At 47.1% G+C, this 20,038-nt stretch overlaps 2 protein-coding genes across 3 annotated transcripts; both read right to left on the bottom strand.

Moving 5' to 3' along the window:
• Positions 1–8,896: 8,896 nt before the first annotated feature.
• LOC109781353 (putative RNA methyltransferase At5g10620) lies at positions 8,897–11,130 on the bottom strand. Of its 2 annotated transcripts, none has more exons than XR_002237264.4 (7): positions 10,913–11,130; positions 10,738–10,778; positions 10,199–10,341; positions 9,859–9,925; positions 9,683–9,760; positions 9,259–9,526; positions 8,897–9,160 (listed from the first exon to the last, which is right to left on the bottom strand). XR_002237264.4 is itself a non-coding variant. In XM_020339960.4 (7 exons), the coding sequence occupies exons 1-7, from the start codon at positions 11,004–11,006 to the stop codon at positions 9,121–9,123; spliced, it is 609 nt and encodes a 202-aa protein (XP_020195549.1). In that variant the 5' UTR covers positions 11,007–11,130; the 3' UTR covers positions 8,897–9,120. The 2 variants fall into 2 exon arrangements, 1 of the variants encoding a protein (XP_020195549.1); XM_020339960.4 differs by having other exon boundaries at positions 9,381–9,526.
• Positions 11,131–11,860: 730 nt separating this feature from the next.
• On the bottom strand, positions 11,861–17,507 carry LOC109781356 (leucine-rich repeat receptor protein kinase HPCA1). Its single transcript, XM_020339962.4, has 19 exons — positions 17,176–17,507; positions 16,666–16,798; positions 16,502–16,573; positions 16,161–16,235; positions 15,974–16,045; positions 15,705–15,866; positions 15,534–15,608; positions 15,388–15,459; positions 15,229–15,297; positions 15,056–15,124; positions 14,895–14,969; positions 14,739–14,810; positions 14,521–14,658; positions 14,001–14,419; positions 13,778–13,909; positions 13,550–13,689; positions 13,243–13,462; positions 12,824–13,059; positions 11,861–12,737 (listed from the first exon to the last, which is right to left on the bottom strand). Exons 1-19 carry the CDS (start codon positions 17,282–17,284, stop codon positions 12,171–12,173), a joined length of 2,907 nt encoding a protein of 968 aa, XP_020195551.3. The 5' UTR covers positions 17,285–17,507; the 3' UTR covers positions 11,861–12,170.
• Between the last annotated feature and the right edge of the window lie 2,531 nt (positions 17,508–20,038).

Genomic DNA, 20,038 nt, shown 5'->3' with positions numbered 1-20,038 from the left:
AATCTTTCTTGGCTACTATAAGGATGAGCCTCAGGTTCCGGACCCAGTCCGTATAGTTGCTGCCATCATCTTTCAGCTTGGTTTTCTCTAGGAACGCGTTGAAATTGAGGACAACGTTGGCCATTTGATCTACAATACATAGTGTAAAGATTTTAGACTAAGTTCATGATAATTGAGTTCATCTAATCAAATTATTTAATGAACTCCCACTCAGATAGACATCCCTCTAGTCATCTAAGTGAAACATGATCCGAGTTCAACTAGGTCGTGTCCGATCATCACGTGAGACGGACTAGTCAAGATCGGTGAACATCTCCATGTTGATCGTATCTTCTATACGACTCATGCTCGACCTTTCGGTCCTCCGTGTTCCGAGGCCATGTCTGTACATGCTAGGCTCGTCAAGTCAACCTAAGTGTATTGCGTGTGTTCCGAGGCCATGTCTGTACATGCTAGGCTCGTCAACACCCGTTGTATTCGAACGTAAGAATCTATCACACCCGATCATCACGTGGTGCTTCGAAATGACGAACCTTCGCAACGGTGCACGGTTAGGGTGAACACTTTCTTGAAATTATTATAAGGGATCATCCTACTTGCTACCGTCGTTCTAAGCAAATAAGATGCAAAAACATGATAAACATCACATGCAATCAAATGGTGACATGATATGGCCAATATCATCATGCTCCTTTGATCTCCATCTTCGGGGCACCATGATCATCTTTGTCACCGGCATGACACCATGATCTCCATCATCATGATCTCCATCATTGTGTCTTCATGAAGTCGTCACGCCAACGATTACTTCTACTTCTATGGCTAACGCGTTTAGCAACAAAGTAAAGTAATTTACATGGCGTTATTCAATGACACGCAGGTCATGCAAAATAATAAAGACAACTCCTATGGCTCCTGCCGGTTGTCATACTCATCGACATGCAAGTCGTGATTCCTATTACAAGAATATGATCAATCTCATTCATCACATCTTCTGGCCATATCACATCACATGGCACTTGCTGCAAAAACAAGTTAGACGTCCTCTAATTGTTGTTGCAAGTTTTTACGTGGTTTGTAGGTTTCTAGCAAGAACGTTTCTTACCTACGTATGACCACAACGTGATTTGCCAATCTCTATTTACCCTTCATAAGGACCCTTTTCATCGAATCCGTTCCGACTAAAGTAGGAGAGACAGACACCCGCTAGCCACCTTATGCATCTAGTGCATGTCAGTCGGTGGAACCTGTCTCACGTAAGAGTACGTGTAAGGTCGGTCCGGGCCGCTTCATCCTACAATGCCGCCGAAACAAGAAAAGACTAGTAGCGGCAAGAAGAATTGGCAAACTCAACGCCCACAACTGCTTTGTGTTCTACTCGTGCATAGTAACTACGCATAGGCCTGGCTCATGATGCCACTGTTGGGAATCGTAGCATAATTTTAAAATTTTCCTACGCTCACCAAGATGCATCTATGGAGTGTAATAGCAACGAGGGGAAGGGAGTGCATCTACATACCCTTGTAGATCGCGAGCGGAAGCGTTCCAATGAACGTGGATGACGGAGTCGTACTCGCCGTGATCCAAATCACCGATGATCGAGTGCCGAACGGACGGCACCTCCGCGTTCAACACACGTACGGTGCAGCGACGTCTCCTCCTTCTTGATCCAGCAAGGGGGGAGGAGAGGTTGATGGAGATCCAACAGCACGACGGCGTGGTGGTGGATGTAGCGGGTCTCCGGCAGGGCTTCGCCGAGCTTCTGCGAGAGAGAGAGAGAGAGAGGTGTTGCAGGGGAGGAGGGAGGCGCCCAAGGCTGTTGTGTGCTGCCCTCCCTCCCCCCCCCTTTATATAGGCCCCCTGGGGGGGCGCCGGCCCCAAGAGATGGGATCTCAAGGGGGGGCGGCGGCCACAAGGGGGGGAAGGGGTTGCCTTGCCCCCCAAGGCAAGGGGGAACTCCCCCCCCCCCCTAGGGTTCCCAACCCTAGGCGCATGGGGGAGGCCCAAGGGGGGCGCCCCAGCCCACTAAGGGCTGGTTCCCTTCCACTTTCAGCCCACGGGGCCCTCCGGGATAGGTGGCCCCACCCGGTGGACCCCCGGGACCCTTCCAATGGTCCCGGTACAATACCGGTAACCCCCGAAACTTTCCCGGTGGCCGAAACTTGACTTCCTATATATAATTCTTCACCTCCGGACCATTCCGGAACCTCTCGTGACGTCCGGGATCTCATCCGGGACTCCGAACAACTTTCGGGTTTCCGCATACATATATCTCTACAACCCTAGCGTCACCGAACCTTAAGTGTGTAGACCCTACGGGTTCGGGAGACATGCAGACATGACCGAGACGCCTCTCCGGTCAATAACCAACAGCGGGATCTGGATACCCATGTTGGCTCCCACATGTTCCACGATGATCTCATCGGATGAACCACGGTGTCGAGGATTCAATCAATCTGTATGCAATTCCCTTTGTCAATCGGTATGTTACTTGCCCGAGATTCGATCGTCGGTATCCCAATACCTTGTTCAATCTCGTTACCGGCAAGTCTCTTTACTCGTACCGCAATGCATGATCCCGTGACTAACGCCTTAGTCACATTGAGCTCATTATGATGATGCATTACCGAGTGGGCCCAGAGATACCTCTCCGTCACACGGAGTGACAAATCCCAGTCTCGATCCGTGCCAACCCAACAGACACTTTCGGAGATACACGTAATGCACCTTTATAGTCACCCAGTTACGTTGTGACGTTTGGCACACCCAAAGCACTCCTACGGTATCCAGGAGTTGCACGATCTCATGGTCTAAGGAAAAGATACTTGACATTGGAAAAGCTCTAGCAAACGAAACTACACGATCTTTTATGCTATGCTTAGGATTGGGTCTTGTCCATCACATCATTCTCCTAATGATGTGATCCCGTTATCAATGACATCCAATGTCCATAGTCAGGAAACCATGACTATCTGTTGATCAACGAGCTAGTCAACTAGAGGCTTACTAGGGACACGTTGTGGTCTATGTATTCACACATGTATCACGATTTCCGGACAATACAATTATAGCATGAATAATAGACAATTACCATGAACAAAGAAATATAATAATAACCATTTATTATTGCCTCTAGGGCATATTTCCAACATGTGTGAGGGTGGAAGGCGCCAAACCGCGCCGCCCATGCCCCACGGCGTTCAGCGGTGCACGGGCCGCCTGGAGTGCGGAGTTGAGGTCTTCTTGGGCGGACGGTACCGCCCTAACGGGACAAGCTGCCCAATGGTCGGCGTTGGTCCTTGGGTCACCGGACATCGGCACCTTGGGGTGTCGGCGAATCAGCTGACGAAAGAGAGGCTTCGGCGCACCCCTACCTGGCGCGCCAAATGTCGGATTACGGGTTCCGGCAAAACCCTTGAGGTTCAAACTCTGGGGTGCGCATGAAGATCTCTCTCCCCCTCGCTCACGCTCTCGCCACGATCTCAAAGCCTAGCTCGCCGAACCCGAGGAACAAGGGACACAAGAGTTTATACTGGTTCGGGCCACCGTTGCGGTGTAATACCCTACTCTAGTGTGGTGTGGTGGATTGCCTTGCAGGCTGAGGATGAACAGGTACAAGGGATGAACAGCCTCCTGAGGAGAGGTGTTCTTGAGCTCGGTGAGCTTGTATGGTGGCCTTGGTGGAATGGATCCAGTCCAAGATGAGATGCCTCCCATGATGGTGGCTAGTCCTATATATAGAGGCCCGGGTCCTCTTCCCAAATATTAGGCGGGAAGGGATCCCACAACGGCCAATTTGAAGGGGGGCAACTAGTACAAACTATCCTGACAAAAGATGGTCTTCGCCTGCCAAAGGCTCTGGTGGTGACGCCGTCGTGGGCTCCGCGATGACCTCCATCATGCCGTCCTGCTAGTCTTGGTCTCATTGCACCGATATGGAAACATTTGTCTGATGCCTCGGGACTCCTCGCCTGCACCTGCCTCTTTAGCACCAAAGAGACAACTGGTACTCTGTGCCCGCTGGCGCCCGCCTGGCCTTGGTCGTCATGGCTCACGTCATGTGAACCTCGCGAGGTGCCCCTTGCATAGATCTCTCCGCTCCTCGGGAGCCAGCCTAGGGAGGCCACCCCTGAGGAGGTCTTGTGTCGTCCGCCTCGCGAGGCTTGGCCCCTCGCGAGGGTCTTGAGTGATTGTTGATGAAGATGGGCCTTACCAGGCCGCTAGAGGAGCCACGCCCTGGGCCGCAGGCAGGCAAGTCTGGGTACCCCCGTTCCCAGGACGCCGACAACAACACCAACTGTTAGCCATCTTTTGTTTGCAGATGATAGACTGTTGCTTTTTAAGTCAAGTGTGGAGGGAGCAGAAGTGGTATCAAACCTGTTGGGTACTTACTGTGGAGCCTCGGGCCAGAGAATAAATCATGAAAAGTCATTTGTTTTCTTTAGCAGGGGATGTCCAGATTCTCTCAAGCAAGATGTCATGCAAAGGTTAAACGTTCGCAATGAATCTTTGAGCGACAAATATCTTGGATTACCAACGGATGTTGGTCACTCCAAGAATGGCACATTCAAGTACCTTCGGGTTAGAGTTTTGGAAAAGGTGAGAGGATGGATGCAGAAAATGCTGTCAGTAGGGGGGGAGGAAGTCCTCATCAAATCGGTTGCACAATCGATCCCTGTATTTTCAATGTCTTGCTTCAGGCTTCCTAGAGGAGTTTGTGAGAGCATCACCTCCATCATTCGGCAGTTTTGGTGGGGCAGTAAACAGGGTAAGAGGAAGCCATGTTGGGTCTCCTGGGATGTCATGACGAGGCCAAAGAACCTGGGTGGTCTTGGTTTTCGTGATCTTGAGATTTTCAATGTTGCGCTACTGTCAAGGCAGGCTTGGCGACTATTACAAGAACCGGACTCCCTCAGTGCTCGCATTCTTAAGGTCGTTTACTACCCAATGACGACCATACTGGAAGCGGACCTAGGCCCCCATCCATCGCAAGTCTGCCGCTCGATTCTTGATGGGAGGAATGTGTTGAACCATGGGATCATCAGCGCATTGGAGATGGTGCAACAACTAGTATCTGGCATCTAACTGGATCCCTAGAAGTGGACGAATGAAACCGTTTACACCTCGGGTGGCTGATCCTCTGCAGCTAGTGAGTGCTCTCATCGAACCAACCATGGCATGTTGGAGAGAGGATCTAGTCCGTCAAGTCTTTGTTACAGTTGACGCTGAGGCAATTCTAAAGATTCCCTTGTGCACAAGGCAAGTTGATGATTTCTGGGCATGGTCGGGTGACCCGAAGGGGCGATTCTCAGTTAGCTCAGCCTACAAACTGATACATAGAATGAAGATGGGAAGGGAAGCCTGGCTAGAGGAGGCCGAGGAGATGTCCAGTGGAGAAACCAAGGGATGGTCATCTGTATGGGGTTTGCAACTTCCATTGAAGCTGAAAATATTCACTTGGAGGTTGGCTTGCCATTCACTTCCCACTAGTGATGTACTACACAACCGAAACATGTCGTCCTCCCATGTTTGTGCCTTATGTGGAGCAGAGGACAACTGGCGCCATTCTATGATTGACTGCAACTACGCCAGGTGCGTGTGGGCTCTATCAGATGAAGACATGGTGCAACATATGTGCTTACATAGAGATGAACAAGCGAAGAGTTGGTTGTTTCTGATGAGTGAATTGCTTCCTCGCGAGGAGTTTACTACCATGATTGTTACACTATGGGCTATTTGGGCAGCGAGGAGAAAGATAATCCATGAAGGCATTTACAAAAATCCTTTCTCAACTCAAGGTTTCATCACTAGCTACATCGCAGAGTTGAAGCAAATACGGAAGCCTGTTGAGAGGACGGTGGCTGCACCAACTATTCGCCCAGCCACGTGGCAGCCTCCACCGGAGGATCATGTTAAAATTAACGTTGATGCTGCCGTGTCACGTTCAGGTGGTTTTGGTGCTGTGGGAGCGATTTGCCGCGATGCAACTGGGATATATCAGGGGGCATCGGTAGTCATATTCAGAAACATAGAAGACACGGAGGTTCTGGAAGTACTCGCTAACAGGGAAGCAATGGCGCTTGCGGGGGATCTTTACGAGCATAAAGTTTTCATCGCCTCGGACTGTATGGCAGCGGTGGAGGCAATCAGAGGAGGAACAGCAGCATCTTACGGAGCAGTGGTGCACGAAATAACGGAGAGAGCTAGTTTTTTACTTCTTGCATTTTTAGCCATGAATTTCGGACCTCGAACTTTGAGGCCCACAACCTCGTCTCTCTCCATTCCCCTCTCCCAAATCCAAAGAACTCCATACGAGGACAAGAGTCTCCGAGCTACATGGTTTCTTCGGATGGTATTCTCTCCATTCCCCTCTCTCAAATCCAAAGAACTCCATACGGGGACAAGAGTCTCCGAGCGACATTATTTACTCGCACATTAGCCGGCGAATTAACCACTGGTTGATCCAGAACGATGATGGCTCAATCTGGAATGAAAGCCTCTGAAAAATTGATGGACGAATTTCTGGTGACCAAGGTCCAGGAGGCATCTTCTTCCTGGTAAAAGCAGCATTCCTCCCGCCTCCGCTTTGGACCCCCCCCCCCCCGCCACACCCCATAGATTGAATACCAACTCAAAATCCGATTCTAAAATCCTACCGGCATTGTAGATCTCAAAACCCTCTGATTTGGAAGCCACGGAAAAATTGAAATGACATATCCTTCAAGAACTTGACCTGAAAACCTTGTGGGTACCTCCAAAACAAGAATGTAAAGCAACGCTAACAGTGTGACAATCCAGACGGAAGCTGGCCCTACAGAAAGAAACCACGAGCTTGAAAGCGAAAATCTGGGGAGAAAACCACAGGATGTCCAAACTTTTTCCACATGGCAAGTTGAAACTATTTACCTCTAGCGAAGTTGATGGCTGACCAGCGATCCTTGACTCCAAGAGGGTCACAGCCGGCGAAGAGGGTGGTGGCCGCCGGGGCCAGAGTGGCCACCGGTGCAGAGGAGGATCGCCTAGGGGGGCTCAGACGTCATTTTAGACACGAGTTGGTTTCCGGCCAATCAAAGCCTTGATTGATTGTGCAACTAAGTTTGTTCAACTTGATCTGCTTCTCATCTCACGTTATTGGAAAATCATAATTCCTCTGTATGTTATATTTTGGGTTATTCAGATGTTTCCATAACTTGATGTCCTTGCATTCTCTCTTCTCTCAATGGACTCTAATGTGGAGCCATTTGTTTAATCCTTACATCATCAGTCCTCATGGATCACATGATCCTTTGGTGTATTATTATCCGACGGTATCCTTCATACTCAAAAACCTTGAGTTCTCCCCTGATACAAGATGCCTTTGCAAATTGTATCCTCTGCTTTTGCCGTCTGTACTCTTCTTTCAAGATTGTATCTATTGTTTCTGTTGTTGTGGTATAAGTTCCAAATATTCCTTCGATGGATTGTACATGTGCTTTCTGCAATCAGTGTGAACTCGGAAACTTTTACGTGCCATACTCTTCTGGTGTTTCTCCAGGTAAAACGTTCAACACTAATGCCTTTTCCAAAATGAGAAGTTAATGGAAAGTTGTGCATTGAAGAAGTGGGAGTCGACCTTGAACATTTATGGTCATGCTCATGGACACGATGTGGAGCTTATCATGGGACCTTCTCATAAAAATATTTATTCATTTGCATAATTCTTCCGGTATCCTTAATTTGATCCCATGTAGTTATGGTTTCGACCATCCTGTCATCATTCGATATATCTAAGAGTAATCATTTCCCGTGCCCCATCTATTTTAACGATCCAGTTCACCTTCTATTCTGTTGTACTTTCGAGTATTGCCCTCTGTTATCTCGGGGATATCGTGCCATTGCACTACCTCTTATGGATTCTTGCTGAAGTAATACTTCCCACCGTTTTAGTCATTTCACGGGTTCTGAGTTATTCGTTACTCGAGAACGCCGACGAGTGAATCGAATCCACAATACAATTCAATACCCCTAATAGTTTTAGTTGCTTGGAAATTTAAACTCAATCATGTCATTCCTAGCCTAATCGGCTAAATCATTATCATGATAATTTTAACTGTGCTACCTGGTCCTTCCCGGAGCACAATTTTTGACGATGAGCTAAACTTATGTCGAGCTTCTTCGTCATATCATTTCACCTTGTACACCAAGATTGATTCTGAGTTTGTGTCATATATGTAGTTCCATTGACCTTCTACTTCATCATATCTTTCATTTTGATCATGTCACCTTGCTACTACCTCGTCATAAAGCCCCTCAATAATTTGTGTTGTCATCGACAACATCCTTACCTTCCTTCCAACACAGACTTGGTCATGTATTTGTTATGCCTTAAGTTCCTTGCTATTCTTGAAACTGTTCCTTGTGTATTTCTTGTGATCTTCAGACCTAACCCTTACTTGTGTTAGAATTGTGTCGAATATTATTATACAAGTTAGGTTATAGTTGAACTCTGATTTGTATGATGTGTAAATAGGATATAGAGACGTGTCCTAATTGGACATTTGTATCCTTGGCCTGTTATATAATGAGGGGGTGGACACACGATGTAATCTATGCCAACATAATAGCACATGCACGCGGGGGAGCCGGCGGCGTGTGCCGGCGCCCGGGCAGCCGGTGTGCGGTATTGTAGTGGTGTCATGGGGAGGAGCGCCCGTAGTCAAGCCCCGGGGATGTAGCCATGATGGTGAACCTCGTTAACAAATCTCGGTGTCGTGCTTGTGCGATTGCTTGGAACTTGGTAGATCGACGATGCGCCTCGGATTTATTTTAACAACTTGAAACATCATATTATTGCTACCCCGAAACATGACTGTGGTACTCTGAACATCAGCAAGAACATTGGAAGCGCACTCTATAATTTGACAATAATTTATGTGGTTGAAATGGTGTATAAATTTTATTCTTGCATTATGACACGTTAAATTACAAAATATATATTGGTAAAGACGTGCATTGCACGTACATATTTACTAGTCTAACAAAAAACCGGAGAAGCAAAAAAACTGCCTACAGCGGATCAGGTGGTGGAATTGGGAGGCCGCGCGTGCAAAGAGCACCAGATGATGCCATTGCAACTCAAATCTAGTGATGATACTTTTGTCCTTTGATGATTGTCCACGCCCTGCAAAATTATGACACCGGATGAAAAATTGATAGATATCACAATTAGCAGCAAACATTTGCTGACACTGATAAATATGCGTGCCAACCAATATTTACCTGTGTTACACTGACGATGCATTGATTCTACATGCCATATCACTAGAGTTGACGTGGAAAATTAAGAAAGTATGTTCAAACGCAGGAATGGCATCACTGCGTTGCAGAGGCTCGTTGTTCACCTGTAGAGCTGCTCCATTAGAAGTATTAAAGCGACTTGGTGGTTCAAAACCAGTGAGGATAACCTAATTGTTGCATCCGCCCGCTCTCGTACTTGTATTCCAAGACCATATGGCCCGCCAATACAAAATGTGAGCCTTGACGATCCCTAAAACATTTGGGCAAACGTATTATCAGCGAGTACGTTCTCCCAAGATTTTTTTTGAAACAAAAAATAGTTCTCCCAAGAAATTTCCAGCAGCTTGAACTTTAAAACTAAGTAGTTGGCTACTGAATATCCGATTAACCAAAGTGCAGAGCATACCGTGTTGCCAGCATCCCCAATCAGATCAGCTATCTGCTCAGACATGACATCCTTCCCGTTTTCATCCAACACAACAACCTAATCATGCACACTAACATCAGGACAATTAGACTGCTAGAACCTAATGGATGGGTGAGGTATTTATCAGGTAAATACAAGAAAGCACCGAAACATACAAAATCTTCAGCCTTGAGCTGCTGCATCATAGACGCATCTTCTGCTTCAATTTGCACCTTAACATCGCTGAAAAGTGAAAACAACAGAATATCAGGGGCCAGCATCAACAATCAAATTCATCAGGAACAATCAAACAAACAGCAGAATAAGAAGTTCACAGTTTCCAATGAGGTGTAAATTTGCCAGTTGAAAGCCAGTCCACCAACAGCAGAAAATCTCACGGTACAGTAAAACAATATAGTGACAGGGAGCATGTACTAGGTATCCACAGAACAGTGAGAAATAGCCTCTGGGGATGCATTGACCATAATGTTCATAGCATCATACAACATGTCATACCTTGTGAGTTTTGGGTTGGATTTGATGAGGGTGTCCTCAACATCGCAGTAGTGACCGAGTTTCTCCTTGTACTCTTCAACAAGAAGTTGTGTCCCCTGAGACCTCTTCTTGCCAACTGTCAGCACGCGCATAGGCATTGCTCTCTGCAAACATGGACCAACAGAAACAGAATTTATAAACCCAATTGAACTCACAAATTTGGTCATTATCTCGACTATACGGTATGGCCCTTATATATGGATGAAAGACAATATCTTCAGATGATGTACAACAGAGTACAGATTGCGGGATATATGTGCCTCTGATTCTGAAAGCATTTTCGTTTCTGCTGTCTTGCTCAATTAAATTATACTGTGAACTTTATGAAGGTAAGTAAGTCTAGTACGAACAAACAGAGCTAGATCTTCCTTCAAGTACCACCGGAGAAACAATTGCACAGAGTGGGTGATTTTTCTTGGGGGTAACTGAACCGATAACGACAGCGATGTTGAGGATAACTGAACTGAAAAATTGCAAAAATTCTTCTCTGAGCTTCTTACCACAGATTGTCCCGTGTATTTGGACCTCCTTACTCGGGCAGCTGAAGAACAGGGAGCATCAGACAGTAAAAAACAGCATTGGAGGGGGGAAATCAGGAAATGGTGAGAATATTAGGACAGCTTAGGCTTAGAGGAGCAGCGAACGGAGAAATGGTGAAGGGGGTTGAGGCTGTACCAGGATGAGGGGGAGGAGGACGCGCGGGCGCGCCCCTGTTCTTGCTGGGGGTGGGGTTGAGTCCGCAGCGGCAGCTCCATGGCAAGACTCCCATGGAGGAGATGTAAGGGGTGGCGACTGAGAGAAGCTCGCGTGGTGGGCGGTTGGGGTGGGGTGGGTTTGCTGGGCGCACGCCGCCGTTCGGTTGGGAAGAAGATGAAAACCCCTAGAGACGTGTTTCTCTGTTAAAAACGTATTTTTGTCGGAGGGGCTTTCGCCACGACGATGACATGAAATGGGGGTCGATTTCGCAACACTTTTCTCTTGCAGTGCTTGTCCACATATGATGTCCTGCTAGTAGGACTGATTGAAACACAATTTACTGCACCCGCAAAAAAAGAAGACACAGTGTACTGCAAGTATTATCTTAGTTTGCATTGTCCTGACGAACGAACAGCGAAGGCGAGTGTTATGATGAGTGTTTGGGTCACACTCAAGGTGTCACTAGTCTCGAGTGAATTGACTAGTTTGGTATCTGCAAGACTTGAGATAGTTACGATGAAAATAAACAGTCGCTAAAAAAAGTAAAATAATGGGAGTATAAAACATGACAGGTCAATAACGCAAAGTATGTTGATTATCCTAGTGTATTAATATTATGGCAACGGAGGGAATATGTACCTGCCAAATGCTTGATGGCTATACAATGTTTGTACATGTGAAGCATGTACGCTTGTTCGTGTGTGCAAACAAGGTGTTTGATGAAATGTCAACAAAGAACCGCGGCACCTTCTGAAGACCTGTTGCCACCATTGGCCACGCACGGTAGAGATATCCGGCGGTGGTGAGGGAGATCGGCTGGAGAAGAAATACCCTAGACGAGGAATCAGGCCCCGCCGGTGTTCACCCCATCGTGTGACGCCGGGCAGTAGACCGGGACAGGTGAAGATTTTTCTTGTACAAAACATCTGTCATGTGAATATCTGATAGCCTCAAATGATCCTTCAATTAACAGGATGCATTGTAATAAGTTCAAGAACAGCAAATATAGCCGCGCAAATTCGTTGGCCGCTCCACTATTTTCAATACCAGACTTTGAATTTTACGAACAATGTACAGTGTACTATGGGTGCATTCCTGAATCCTATACATGTCACTATGCCACTCCCCAGTTTCTCTTTGCAGTTCACAATCTGATATATTCTGCTAAAGTCTATAATCCTATCATCCTGTACTAAACACATACAAACGGGGCCCGCCGCACACCCAACAGCCTCGATCAACCAGGAAGCCCCCGTTCCCGGGAGCTTCGAGGTTTAGGGGATGTGTTCCTGTTCTTCAAGCTGCCCTGAGAAGGGAAACCCCCACTGTACTCAAAGGCCCTGCTGTCCATCTCATATGTCGTGGACGGCGTCGATGTGCTGGAGTAGGGATACCTTGGTGCAAACGTCCTTGTTGTCGAGTCCACGCTGAACGAAGAGCTCGCCGACATCGAACCGGGTGTGAGCCCGTTGTCCTGCATTATCATCTCGATCTCCCTCACCACGTTGTTCATCTTCGGGCGGTCAGGTCCCACCTCCTCCACGCATTGCAGTGCCATCCTCACGAACCTTGGGAATCCTAGGAGGCCCCCCATTTTGTAGAGAACCGGGTCCATCACATCCTTCAGCCCACAGTACATGGTGTCTTCCATGTCTAATGCCGTCTTCACCTCGCGGACAATGTACTTCTTCTCATATATAGGTGGCTTGGCTACTATTAGCTCTAGTAGTACCACGCCGAAGCTGTAGACATCGCTCTTCGCTGTAAGTTGTTGCGTCATGTAGTACTCTGGATCTAGGTAACCCTGCATTGACAATATGTGTTTAAAGCTTAGAACTGAAATGGTTGATACCGAGAACCATTTAATTTTATACAGAAGTGCAAGCCTACCAGTGTTCCCTTGACATTTGTGCACAGCTCGCCTTCCTCGCTGTCTGATACCAACAAGGAGAGGCCAAAATCTGCAACCTTTGCGGTCATCTTCGAATCAAGGAGAATGTTGGTGGACTTGATATCTCTATGAATGATTGGAGGATTGGCATGGTCATGGAGGTAAGCTAGCCCTCTAGCTGAATCTAGAGCTATCTTAAGTCTCATACTCCAATCCAATTGTACTCCTTTCATACCTACAGTGAGCCATTGTGATCAGTCCAGCTGATAATCATGAAGGAAAGATAATTCAGGTTTGGAAGAACTGTGCCACAATATATATCTACTGCTTGATTCCGGAAGTTGGCCAAAAAAGGCACACGCCTCGTATAAATCGAAGTTACTTCTGACAATGAGATGGAAGAACATGTTAAACGTACCGTATAGCGCCTCACTTAGAGTTCCATTGGATATGAACTCGTAAACCAGCATCTTTTCGCCCTTCTCGAAGCAGAAACCAACTAGCCCAACCAAGTTGTTGTGATGCACCCTCGAAAGGAGCTCGATTTCTGTCTTGAACTCAAGCCCACCCTGCATGGACCCTTGCTTGGACCTCTTGATGGCTATGAGCTGTCCATCCAGAAGTTTTCCTCGGTACACCTGTTTCCATCGGAAAAGAACATTTATAGACAAGCTTCTAAAGATGATAAGAACTTTAAGTTGTCGAAAAGATGGTTGCTTAATTACCGTTCCATAGCCTCCTTCTCCAATTGCATTGATTTGTTTGAAGTCATTCGTGCTAAGCTTGAGCTCTTCCAGTGTGAAGGCTCTAGCGCTCTTGAGTTTTGGCGCTTCACCAATATCTTCCGGCGTTGATCCCCATGAAGCTGAAAATATGAGTATTTAGAATTTTAGATCAAGGCAGGTAAACCAACATAATACTATGATCTAATCTGTATGAAATGTATGAGGTACCAAAAGGATTATTCTGGGAGACAAGCTTCTTAGCCCGTTTCTTTTGACGCATGGCGTAAACTCCAATCAGCGCGAGCCCGACAACCAAAAGAACAGAGCCAGTCACGACACCAATCAAAATAGCTCGAGAAGCTGCAACACATCAACAGCTAAACATCAGCACAATCAATATGCCAGCCTAACAAACTTCACCACAAGAACCGGATCAGGCTCCATAAATCACCTTTGTCGTGGAACGGATAAGGATGTGATTTCACATAGTAAGGTCCAAAATTCTCCGGTGGCTTGTAAGTCTGAAGTGTCAGATTAAAGCAGTTGAGCACCTGAGAGTAATTGAACCTCTTCTGGTTTACTGGGCACGCCTTGATGTCCACTTTCAGGTACACGTCATCAACGTATGGTACCAAACCTAGCTTGTTCGGGGTACAACTGCTCACTGTTCTCGACAGGTTGTCATGCAGTTCAGGAAGGAATTTTCTGACATCGCCAAAGGAAGGAGATCGGAAGAATATAGTTTCAACAAATGGATGTGGACACTGTACATCAGAGAAGGGTAGCATGGTTGGAAATTCGGTTAGCTGGTCCGTGCAGAGCAGCGTGTTTGACAGAAGAGAGTCGGTGCAGAGTGGGTTTCCTTCAAGCCTGGCAAGAACAGAGCGGCAAGATAATAGAGTAAGAATTTGAAGGAAATGGAACACATTTCTTCGTCAAAAAATAAGTTTCAAATGAGCAACAATACTCACTTGAGAAGCTTGCTGTCAAGGCTGCTGTACACTGTAACTGAGGTAATTTTGTTGTTCCGCAAGTCGACAAGGTCTAGTCCGTCGTTGATGGTATTGCCCATGTCAAGCGTATCATTCAGTTCATTATCATTCAATATTCTGCCATACGATTGACTAGTTAGTGCATTTCGTTAAATAATGTACAAGGTAGAGGTCCTATGGTTGTTGTATTGTCTTACACATGTTGCAAATCACGCAAGCTGAAAAGCTTCTGTGGTAGTTTCCCAGAAATCCCAACCGACTGCATTGTACTGCACGGCAAAACGAAAGAGTCCATCATTTGCTGCTCTTAAACTGCATCTTAACTATTGAATTCAGATAGCACTGTAACTTACAGGGTCATTAATCCGGGCAATTCTGTAAACCAACTTGGAACACCAGAAGGCATGAAGCTGTTATTGCTTAGATCCCTGTGCATATAGCGCCATATCACTTGTCAATGATATTGAGTGAAAGTTTGTAAATAATGCTGATTAAGATCACACTAATTTCTTACACATTTCCAAGACCCTTCATATCAGTCAAATTCGGCATTGGTCCACTTAGCTTGTTATTTGACAGCATTCTGAGATTTCCAACAAAATTACAAGTGATACATTAGTGCTCATCTCATCTAAGTATGCAAGAGTACCATCAAATAAGATGGGAATGGTGGGTACGGCAACTTACAGAACATGGAGCTTAGTCAGGTTATTCATAGCCGGAACTCGGCCTGTGAAGTTATTGTTATTTAGACGACTGTATTCCAAAAGCACATCAAATAATTAGCTTGCCACAAAAACGCCAACTCCCCAAAGTAATTCCGAAGCAAGCTGTGTGAACACTTACAGTACTTCAAGTGTTGGGATTACCCCAATAGATGATGGGATAGTTCCACTAAAATTGTTCCTGTCCAGAAGTCTAGACACGACAAGCCATTGTCAGGCAAATTATGGTCCAAACGATACAGGGTGAAAGGCTATATTTGAACTTACATATGCTTGAGGTGCATGCTGGAGTTGAACATGTATTCTGGGATAGGACCTTCTAGAGAATTCTGGTTAAGATGGCTACAAAAGGCAGAAGCGACCTATGAATGAGTGACAGCCAGACGACACATATGATTAACAAGCGCTGATTAATAACTGATGTTAGATGACACTTACAAGTGCTCGGCATTAAGAAGCTGGTCTAATCCAGCGCCATGGTCCCTTGAGTTTGGGAGAAGTCCGGTTAACTTGTTATCAGCTAGGTCCAGCCATTTAACCTTGGAGAGCTTGCCCAGTGAGGGCGGGATTCTGCCCGTGAATTGGTTTGAGTTCAGACCGCTGTGGAAGGACATCGAGTCACGAAACCACATTAAGATCCAATAGATAGAGAATTCTTGTAAACAAAACTATGATTATTGTTTTCAAAAGAAGAACAAGAATCTTACAAGAATTCGAGTTGTGCCAGGTTGCCTAGTTCACTCGGAACAGTACCGCTGAAACTGCAACCTATTAATGCTCTACAGAATAGTTACATGGAAGATGGTAAGTCAGTAACTAAGCTGGAAACAGAAGATTATACAGTTCATAGGCCTACCGCCTCTTTTTACAGTAATGGAAACTGTTGCAACTTACAAGTTTATAAGCTGAACCAATTTCCCAATGGCAGGTGTAAGTGGACCGCCTAAGTCTTTATTTGAGGATAAATCCCTGCAGTGCATTCATCAGTCACTGATTAAGTGTCGTAATGTTACTTTATTGTGTAAGCATAAGACAGCCAAAAACATAGGGGCGTCGCTAACATGAATCATCTCAGCAGTTTTGAATGCTTAGAACCTCTCAACTACAAAAGCTAGGAATTTTGAAGGAATTTTTTTTTTCCGGAAAGGAGGGTTGACCCCTGGGCTCTGCATCAATTTCTGCATATGGCCATTTTTAATGTGCAAAAGGGAAAACAACATAATGGAAATACTCACAGGACTCTAAGCTCAGTCAGGCTTCCTATATCATCACTGAGAGTGCCTTTCATGTTCATGCCAAACAGATTTCTGTCACATAGAAGAAGAGAGTCAGGGGAAATCAAAACATAAGGATGTTGGACAGCCAGCTCCTAACAAATGCTGGGGCCAATTGTGCTCACAGTGATGTAACCCTTGAGTTGGCACCATTGCATTCGATTCCATCCCATTTGTCGCCGCAAGGATCGTTCGATTTCTTCCTCCAGCTAGCGGGCACATTTGACCATTTCCTCATCAAGGATTTGAGAGCAGCCGCTGCAAAGGGAGGAGAGAGACAGGGACTTGTGAACCAACCATTGGGTACTCTTTTACTAATAAATATAAAGAGATTGGTTAACTGAAATTTGATGTTGGGCAGACTGCTATTAGTAGTAAAATAGATTCTTCCCTAACAAGTTGCAACTGAACAATACTACAATAGTATGTTCGGAAAATGATTCCAGCAGCAAATTTCATAGTATCTGGAATCATGGAACTGGAAGATTTCCAATCCCCAGCTCATCCGAAGACCAAAACTGAACCTCTCCAAACAAACAGCCATATTTTCCGGCGCAGTCTGAATAAACTTCTCCTCCTCCCCGAAGTTCGGGGAAGGGGAAGGGGAAGGAGAAAAGCCTAGCAAACATACATACCATCCTGTGGGTGGGTGGCGGCGGCGGCGATCCTGGACCCGGCCAAGAGGCACAAGACGAGCAGCAGCAGCAAGAGGGGGAGCCGCCCCTCCCTCTCCCCCTTGGCCATCTCCTCCCTCCTCTGCACCCGGCCAAAACGGCGAAAGACCGACCCTTTTTCTGATCCCGGTGGTATGCTTCAGTTCCCTGGGGTTCTCTGCTGCGGTGCTGGCCCCCTGGGAAGACCAGCGGCGCCCGGCGGTGGAGATGAAGGAATGAGGGCAATGAGCAAAGGCAACAAGACGCGGAGCTGGCCAATACTAATCACACTTGGACTTGGTCAAAGCAGCACGCGTGACGAGGAAATAGGCGCGGGTTTGGTGTGGTTTACTCTGTCAAATCCCTGAAATGGTAGTAACGTTTTACTACATCTTCTCGCTGGTGGGGTTGTTTGCCTTGACGCTATCCTCCTTGGGAGTATTAGAATTATTTATTTATTTTTGAGGGATGGGAAGTAGTAGTAGTACTATCTTACTCCATTATGCTTGATCAGTTCAAAAATAATCTTATTATACTTGATTGGCTGGCGGTTACCTACTATCGAGGAGTAATAAAGAATACGGTGTGCCGTCGTTGGATGGTTAGAAAGACAGTGGTATTTTCGGCCCATCTGCATTTAAATCCTAGATTTAACACTTGTGCTCGTATTTTTTTTAATGTATTTCAAGCCTTTCGGCGATGTATGTTCAGCGAAAGAAAAAATTGTTGCCGACTATGAAGACTTCTGTGGCAACTTCATCAATCTTAAGATGATGTGCCGGCTCAGTCTCTGATTATAAAGATTGCATAATGTGTATGCATATATATAAATGTCAGCGTCTGTACGTGCTAAAAAAATGTAACGTGCATCTTTGTTTATGATTGACGAATGGTACGGCTCCAGAACCTGGTCAAGCAAGCACGCTGGCACGACACAACGATGCATGCATCCTCGTGGTCAAATTAGTGATGTCAAACAAGAAGGGTCGCTTGGATAGTCCATTCGTGAACCCCCAAAAAAATCATGTCACAATTTTATACAACTCCTTGGAAATGTCAGTCGTGTATCGATTTTTAGGTCTTCATCAATCAGACAAACATGATATGTTTAGAAATTTTATTTAGCCATGAATGTAGTCAAAAGGAGGCCATTGGATAGTTAGGGAGACAATGATATCCCAGTCCACCAGGGTTTAAGTTTTAGCCTTGACACTGGTGCTCATAATTTCCTAAATTTATTTTAGCCCTTTCGTTGATGTGCTTTGGAAGGAGACGTTCCTATCGACTACGAAGGTGTTTTTAGCGACTTCGTCAATCTCAAATTCTCAATATGATGTGCTGGCTCGGTATCACGGAAATGCTTATAGGAATAGGGTATGCGTGCGTGCGTTCATAGATGTGAGTGTATTTGCATATGTATGAGCGGCTGCGGCTGTACTGTGTTGGAAAAGGCCCTAAAAACTCGTGTCTATTTATAAACCTGGATGGAGGTAGTAGCTAACCTCAAAAGGTCACTTGCCTAATCACATTCATAATTACTTCAATTGGTTAATATGTTGTATGATGCTCTGTATATTGCATCAATTACATGATACAGCATGCATCATTCACTCAAACTTAGAGCATCTCTACCCGTTCGGCCCCCCAAGGCTCTGAAATAGCGCCCAACCGCCGCCCCAAGTTGGCACCCAGACGCCGTTTTTCAAATGCAAACTGGGCTCAAATTCAAAGAAAATGACTTGATTTTGGACGAATTTTAGGCGGTTTCATTCATATTAGTACAAATTTAAAGACATACATAAAAACTTAAAAAAGGACTACGCTGCCGCCGCCGCCCCGAGCCTAGTTCATGCCGAGGAGCTTGTACAAGGCGGTGTAGTCGCCGTCGTCTTGCAGGCCGCCATCCTTGCTGCAGCCCTGCCCCGGATCGCCGCTGCGGACGGGGTTGGTCGGCGCCGGCGCCTCCTCCTCGTCGCTGTCGGGATGATGACGCCACACTCTTCGCGGCCTCGGCGTCGCTCAGCGATCTCCTCCAGAGCGCGGCGCTGGCGCTCCATCTCCTCCGGCACGTAGTCGTCGCGTGCCCATTTCAGGCCGGTTTCAAGGTCGGCGGCCATCTCCACGTGCTCTTGCTTGACGACCACGGGCATCGTCGGCTCCTTCTTCGGCCTAACCAGGCGAAGATGGCTGAGGAGAGGTGAAGGTTGGCGGCGACCCTCGTTTATGACGAGGTTGCCGCTTAAACGAGGGTCGCCGCCACGGATGCACCGGCACTCCGGCGCCTCCTCGGGCTCGGGCTTGACGGGGGCGAGCGGCGTCGTGCCGAAGGACGAGGAGGAGGACCCCACCATGCACCTCGGCAGCCACAAGCTCCCGCTCCGGCGCGAGAACGACGATGCTGGATACTCCAACGGTGGCTCGTTGCCGCCCTCGATGTGCTGGAAGACGGCGCGGAGCGTGCGCCCGGGGACACCCCACCACTGACGGCGGTCGTCGGAGTTGTGGCGCCGGAGCGTCGTTGGTGGAAGCAAGCTGGTCAACGTGGCGGCGCTGGAAATACGCCGTCCACAGAGGTAGGTTGTCGGGGGAATACCTCGATTGTTGTCGCGCTTCCTCCAGCAAGGACTCCCGGCCGCGCGATCTCGCCGCGGCGTTCCGCGTCGAAGGGCGGCGGGGGCACGGGGACGCCTCTGGCGCTGAGCCTCCAAGCGCCCAGCACGCGCATGTCGGGCGGCGCCGGGTAGTTGGCCTCGTGGGGAACACGTGCCTCCCACTCGTGCAGATGGCGGCGGCCGAAGCAGTTGCCCCCCGCTCCGTCGTAGGGGAGCCTCTTCGCCATGGGCTC

The sequence above is a fragment of the Aegilops tauschii genome, chromosome 2 (genome assembly GCF_002575655.3).
Source record: "Aegilops tauschii subsp. strangulata cultivar AL8/78 chromosome 2, Aet v6.0, whole genome shotgun sequence".
NCBI classification, from domain to species: domain Eukaryota; kingdom Viridiplantae; phylum Streptophyta; class Magnoliopsida; order Poales; family Poaceae; genus Aegilops; species Aegilops tauschii.
This window is presented reverse-complemented; position numbering and strand designations above follow the sequence as displayed.